Source organism: Oratosquilla oratoria, chromosome 37 (assembly GCF_046742065.1).
Source record: "Oratosquilla oratoria isolate Oo_2021 chromosome 37, ASM4674206v1, whole genome shotgun sequence".
Taxonomy (NCBI): domain Eukaryota; kingdom Metazoa; phylum Arthropoda; class Malacostraca; order Stomatopoda; family Squillidae; genus Oratosquilla; species Oratosquilla oratoria.
Genome location: NC_134813.1, coordinates 28447553 through 28454558, shown reverse-complemented (window position 1 = coordinate 28454558; position 7006 = coordinate 28447553). Strand labels below are relative to the sequence as shown.

Sequence of the window (7006 nt, the reverse complement as noted above, 5' to 3'; positions counted from 1 at the left end):
AAAAAAAACTATCTATACACCAAGGGTTTTTTCCCTCTTATAAGGGAGGTAGCCAAGTAAAAAAAAAAACACATAACTGATCCCACCTGTTTCACTCCCACCCAAACCACCACACTAGGTCAGAAGCAATGCAGCAAGACATAGCACATCCACATCAAGGCCACTCAGTGAAAGTCAAAAACATACACACACTCAGACAAAAATAAAAAAGCACTTCAAGGGCAATCACCAAACTCCCTACTCCACCAAACTCCCTGAGACATTAGTCCTACAGAGAAATTCCCCTGATCTCAAGCAAGAACTACACTGCCTGTGTTTGGGCCATCATTCAACTTTAAAACAATACCAACACAGAATAGAAACATTGGCCACAGATGCAAATAACCCCAGATTCAATCACCTCAAAGATGAGAATGAACACCTAATAATACACTGCCCTACTCTAGCCATACCCAGATAACAGCACAATCTTTCCTATGAGTGACCTCTGGGCCAATCTGGTGGCTGTTGCTGGTTACCCGAGACCCATGGGTCTCCTGCAAGAGACCCAGGGCAATGGATTAATCAACTCTAAGTCATTGTCATCCACATACATTTTCCCTGTTTGACCACAAGCTCTTATAGCCCTTTCAATAGCTCTATAGAAAAAATAGTGGTAACTCATGAATTTTGGTGAGTGGCCATCATTCAGTCATACTAAAATCACTATATATTTCTTACTGGGTCAGAGCATTTTATTTTCTCATCCACTTCCAGTACTAGAAAAATGAATCTGGTTTATAAAAATTACCTGTGTTCCCTCAGTCATATTTATAGCAATTTTGATAGCTGCACACATCAACTGTCGACAAGGCCTTTACATGAGCTTAATGAAGAGAAGTCTTTTGTTATCAAATCTGGTAGGATTAATAATTTCTTCCCAACATCTGATTTTCTCTAATGTTTGTTTAATCAAAGCAGGCTCCTATGGGTATGTTCCATAGAAAAATATAAATAATATACATCCACCTTGCATGAGGCATAAATTATTTCACTATCATACATATCAATAATATACATCATACTGTAGGCTTCCTTTCAAATGTTACATTTTCCATTACATTTGGTCACAATACTGACAACATAAAATATATACAAATTTAAGCATAAAGCACTTGCACTCATATACTGACATGTTTCTTGAAATTATCAAAATTATAACAAATACTCCGGAGTTTGAGCATAAATACCACTTCTTGCATCTGTTTTCAATTGATTTACAAAGCTATCTTTATGCGCTCACACACCTACCCACATTCCACTATTGCAAGCTTCAAGCTATGTGATGTTCCTTATTTGTCACATTCTTAGTGGCATCCCAGGTTGGAGATTACTTTACAAGGGGTGTTTTATTGGATGGCTGAGGTAATCTATACTTGGACATATCTTCTTCAATATCAAAGAAACTCATATTATCATAGACGTAATATTCAGCATTTTTGTACTCGCCGTCCTTGCTGGCACCAGGTCCAATGGAATCGGCACCACTCTCAAGGGCTGCAAACAAATTAAGGAGATTAATTAATTTATCACTAAGTAATTTTTGATAGTATAATGATTAGCAACCTCATTATAATTAAGAAAGTTCCCATTCTATCTATATACAAAGGTCCTCTTCTCCCTTATAAGAAAAGTGACCAGCCAAGGTACCCGATCATACCCATTCCATTCTGGTCCATCACCCATTGTTTCCCTCTCATCTTTTTAGACTCTGATTGAGGCAGACTGCCTATACCATAGCTTTTCTTTTCATATATATATTTTTTTTTTTTTTTTTTTTTTTTTTTCCTTCCTTATCTACATGGGCCAGTGATGGGTACCTGCATCTGCTGGTAGTCCTGCCAGATAGACAATGAAGCTTCCCATTTTCAGTCTATCAGCACCCTCACCTCCATCAGGTGTAGCTCTAAGGGACTGATACTCCGTCTCTAGACTGGCCCAAAGTTCTCTCTCTATCAACTTAGCTGACGACTGAGCTGACGACTGGTAAATGTTCTCCTTTCCTCACAAGTTACAGCCAGTGATATGGGAACAGTACCACACTGATACAACACAGATAGCAGTCCAAAGTTTCTTCCTGGAGAAATCTGCTGGAGGTTCCAAGGACCATTGCCAGCCACTGTGGGGCTATGGGTTTTCCACTTAGTGAAACTCAAGGGAACAATTGATTGATTTCCTTGCCTACAAAGGGAAAATAAGAGTGCAAAACTAGGAGTAAATGGCAGGAGATTTTGAATAGATGAAAGGATGATGCAGCCTGAAAGAATGTTTTCATCTGCTTCAAAATTTGGACAAAGAGAGAGATTTACTAAACAGAATGAAGTAGTAGGGAGTTTCTTAATGGATTAATATATTTTACAGTAACCCAATATTCAAACAATTCTATATTCAAACGACTTTATGGAATGAATTAAATTCAAATACAGTAGTTCCACTGTATCATGAAGTTTTATGGATAACATTACATCCCTACAGGAAACACTTGCATGAGAAAAAAAATGTATATTAAGGAACTGAAGGAATGCTCTAGATAACAGGCTTTGACTATCTTTTACAATGGAAACAAAAGGCAGCTCATTCTATTTCAACTTTACAGCCATTTCAGAGGGTATGACACCACTGATGTCAAGCCACCTAATTTATGAAATAAAATAAAAAACAGCATGAATTATAATGCTGTTACAAGCATTTCCTAGCAATGCAATTTTAGGGCTATTTTCACAATCTTTCTATAATCTTCCATATTTAATTATTCCTTCCTTCCAATTTTTTCCAAATGGGAACCATGGAGCCATGGCCCCTGGCAGTGGTCCTTAGGCCCTTCTACATATCTCTCTGGGAAGAAATTTTGAGCTATAATGTGTGAGCATGGGAGCATATATGAAAATGAATAACAAAAGGAGGAATTAGGAAGCAACTGTCAGTTGGCACCACTTCCCAAGTGCTAAAAAAGAAAAACAGTACATACCAAAGGAATTTTACCTCCTAATACAGGGGGTTAAAAAGTTAAAGCACACACCCACCCCTGCGTATCCACACCCATCCACACTCATTCATTGCTCCTCCCATCTTAGCACTTCGTAGATGATGGGTCATCCCTTTTCTCTGCCATATTCCTCAGGTGAAAGGTAATATGGTAAGACAGTGCCCAACAGCTGGAGCTAGTTTATCTCTGCCACTTCATTATATGGTGACCCCACTACCCCCCTCTTCATCCACTCCAAAAACTTACTAAATAGACAAGAACAACATCCCTTTGGGCTGTGTCATTCCTTTATCCATTCTCTCCTATCTTTTGCATGCTCTTCCATGTTCCACAATCATTTTTCATGCACCTAATGCCCCTTCACCCCATCCCTCTATCTTATTCTTGGTCTTCCTCTCAAGTTCACTCCATAACTTCTGCTTTTCACATTCTTCTTACTAATTTTTCCTCACTCATTCTTTCCATATCCCCAAAACACTTTAGCACTCTTTGATCTAACATATCCAACAGCTCTCTTTCCATCCCCATTCTTTGCCTCAACAAATTTCACACTATCCATCCCTGTAACACCTACCATACTTCTCTTCAAAAAGAAAAAATTTGAGCCCTGTTTGAAGACCAAATGTCATCCAGGATATACCCCTGGGTAATAGTAAGGGTGATAATAGGTTTTGGAGATTGGTAGCAAGATGTTCCTCTCCAACATGTCATGCAGGTCTTCTTATGGCACTCAACATTAGTTCCCCTATTGCATAGTTCCCCATGAGTCAATATCATGAGGAAATGCTAATGTGAAATTCTGTATGTATTTCATCTATACCTACAAGAAATTAAGAGGAAACTGCCAAATTTAGAAAATTAACTTTGAAGACTCTTATGACACTCAACAGTTCCCCTATTGCATACTTTCTCATTAGTTAACATCATGATAAAATGCTAATGTGGAATTCTTTATGTATTTTATCTATATATGTGCCTTACCTGTAAAAAACTAAACAAAAACTATTAAGTTCAGAACAATGACTGAAGACAGTGATAAAAAAAAGTGCAACAAAGCAATGGACAGAGAATAGAGAGAGTGACATGAAGAGAAAGGATGAGACAAGGGAAGCTTAAAATGGTATCAAGTACCTGGCTACGGATAAATGGAGACAAAATAGGGTGGTGTTAGGAGAAAGGGAGATGGTAAACACGATGAAGGACAGAGTGGCAGCTGCAATGGAAGTACAGGGATTTCTCGATTTACGTGAGGGATACATTCCTGAAGGGATTGCATAATGTAAAAATTGTACAAAGTGAACAGTTAAGTTTTATTATTGTTTACCTGATTTTTTACATCATGTTATTCTAAATAATCTGTGTAATTTGGAAAAATTACTGGATTTTTTTTACCTCATGCTATTCCAAAATAGCTTCTAAACACGTATAAATAGAGAAATCCCTGTACTCAGAACTATTAACAATGAGAATTATTCTCTCCCACTCTAAGGTAAATGGAATACTATTTTTCCATTAGACTCGAATGTGATGAAATTTCATGAGGGGTGTAGTTAAAAGGGTCTATCTAAAAGGATTAGCAAAAATAGCAAGTCAGGAAAGATCTCTCTCTACCAGTGACATATTTGAGAGCACAAATGATGATAATGTGACAAGTATAATATAATTTGGCTGGCAATGTTGGTGAGTATAACAAGGGCAGTCCATGCAACTGATCATAAACTAGATAAAGTAAATCACAAGATGGGAATATATAAGGACCTATCTGAGGCAAGTGGAGCATTATACAGAAAATAAAACAATAAAGTTGTCAACAGTAAAGCACACTTTGGTGAAAGGTGCATAGAGACAATAGAGAAGAGGGCCACATGGTAGGAATACGGATACAATATCCTAAATCTTCCATGGGACACAAAGACCTACCTTGTATTGTCTTGATAAGCTCCGTAATTCGGTCAGCGGTATCAGGTTCTACTTCTATGGCTTCAGCAGCTGCTACCTCTTCAGGGGCAGCTTCAGCAGCTGCTACCTCTTCAGGGGCGGCTTCGGCAGCTGCTACTTCTTCAGCAGCTGTTGCTTCTTCAGGGGCAACTTCGGCAGCTGCTGCTTCTTCAGGGACGGCTTCGGCAGCTGCTGCTTCTTCAGGGACGGCTTCTGCAGCTGCTGCATCTTCAGCGGCAGCTTCGGCAGCTGCTACTTCTTCAGGGGCGGCTTCGGCAGCTGCTACTTCGACAGCTGCTGCTTCTTCAGGGGCGGCTTCGGCAGCTGCTGCTTCTTCAGGGGCAGCTTCGGCAGCTGCTGCTTCTTCAGGGGCAGCTTCGGCAGCTGTTACTTCAGCTGCTACCTCTTCAGGGGCGGCTTCGGCAGCTGCTGCTTCTTCAGGGATGGCTTCTGCAGCTGCTGCCTCTTCAGGGGCGGCTTCGGCAGCTGCTGTCACTTCAGGGGCAACTTCAGTAGCTGCTGCCTCTTCAGGTGCTGCTTCGGCAGCTGCTACTTCTTCAGGGACGGCTTCCGCAGCTGCTACCTCTTCTGGGGCGGCTTCTGTAGCTGCTGCCTCTTCAGGGGCGGCTTCGGCAGCTGCTGCCTCTACAGCAGGAGCTGCTTCGGCAGCTGCTGCCTCTACAGCAGGAGCTGCTTCGGCAGCTGCTGCCTCTACAGCAGGAGCTGCTTCGGCAGTCGCTGCCTCTACAGCAGGAGCGGCTTCGGCAGCTGCTGCCTCTACAGCAGGAGCGGCTTCGGCAGCTGCTGCCTCTACAGCAGGAGCGGCTTCGGCAGCTGCTGCCTCTACAGCAGGAGCGGCTTCGGCAGCTGCTGCCTCTACAACAGGAGCAGCTTCGGCAGCTGCTGCCTCTACAACAGGAGCAGCTTCGGCAGCTGCTGCCTCTACAACAGGAGCAGCTTCGGCAGTCGCTGCCTCTACAGCAGGAGCGGCTTCGGCAGCTGCTGCCTCTACAGCAGGAGCGGCTTCGGCAGCTGCTGCCTCTACAACAGGAGCAGCTTCGGCAGCTGCTGCCTCTACAGCAGGAGCGGCTTCGGCAGCTGCTGCCTCTACAACAGGAGCAGCTTCGGCAGCTGCTGCCTCTACAACAGGAGCAGCTTCGGCAGCTGCTGCCTCTACAACAGGAGCAGCTTCGGCAGCTGCTGCCTCTACAACAGGAGCAGCTTCGGCAGCGACTGCCTCTACTGGAGCTGCTTCGGCAGCTGCTGCCTCTGTAGGAGCAGCTTCGCCAGCTGCAGCCTCTGTAGTAGCAGCTTCAACTACTGCTGCCTCTGCAGGAGTAGCTTCTGCTGCTGCTGCTGCCGCCTCTGTGGGAGCAGCCTCAACTGTTGCTGCCTCTACAGGAGTAGCTGCTGTCTCTGCAGCAGGAGCAGCCTCGGCAAGAGATGCCTCTGCAGGAGCAGTCTCAGCAGGAGTAGCTTTAGCAGCTGCTGCCTCTGTGGGGGCAGCTTCGACAACTGTTGCCTCTGCGGGAGCCACGGTCTCAGTTGAAGCAGTTGCAGCAGCCTCTGTCACAGGTTCAGCTGGCGCTGCAGCATCAGTTGCAGCTGCATCGATTCCTGACGCAGCTGGTGTGGCCGCTTCTGCTGTGGCAGATGGAGCTTCTTTGCCTGCGGTGACTTTGGGCGTGTCCACCGAACTCTCTGACGACGATGACGACGACGACGACGACGTTTCTACATCGGAGTCCGAGGAGGAGGAGGACGACGAGGAGGAAGCGTCGGCGGAAGAGGCGGCAGCGGCGCTCTTGTCAGTCTTCATCTTCTGGATAACTTCCGAAATGGTCATACGAAGTGGTTCATCCTTGTCTGACCAGGGCTTGTCCCCTGCCGCCTTCGCCGCTGCCGTTGCCACCTCATCCTTGCCATCACTGAAGCGTACGCAGGCCGTGTGCAGTGCAGCGGGAACGCTGCTGGGGCGTCGGCCTGCAGCAGGTCGGAGGGCGCGGACCGCCTGTGTGGCAATGGCACCCCGGGACAGGGCAC

The 7006-nt window shown here is 44.6% G+C and overlaps 1 protein-coding gene across 1 annotated transcript in view; it reads right to left on the bottom strand.

Annotated features, from left to right (window-relative positions):
- Positions 1-1331: 1331 nt before the first annotated feature.
- LOC143019382 (uncharacterized) overlaps positions 1332-7006 on the bottom strand; it is a 13800-nt gene continuing 8125 nt past the window's right edge. Inside the window, exons 3-4 of the mRNA XM_076175018.1 lie at positions 4946-7006; positions 1332-1536 (exon numbers count right to left, since the gene is read on the bottom strand). The exon at positions 4946-7006 is cut by the window's right edge and continues 1 nt beyond it. Of these exons, the coding sequence (XP_076031133.1) occupies positions 1370-1536; positions 4946-7006 (2228 nt within the window). The 3' untranslated portion in view covers positions 1332-1369. The remainder of the gene's footprint in view (positions 1537-4945) is intronic.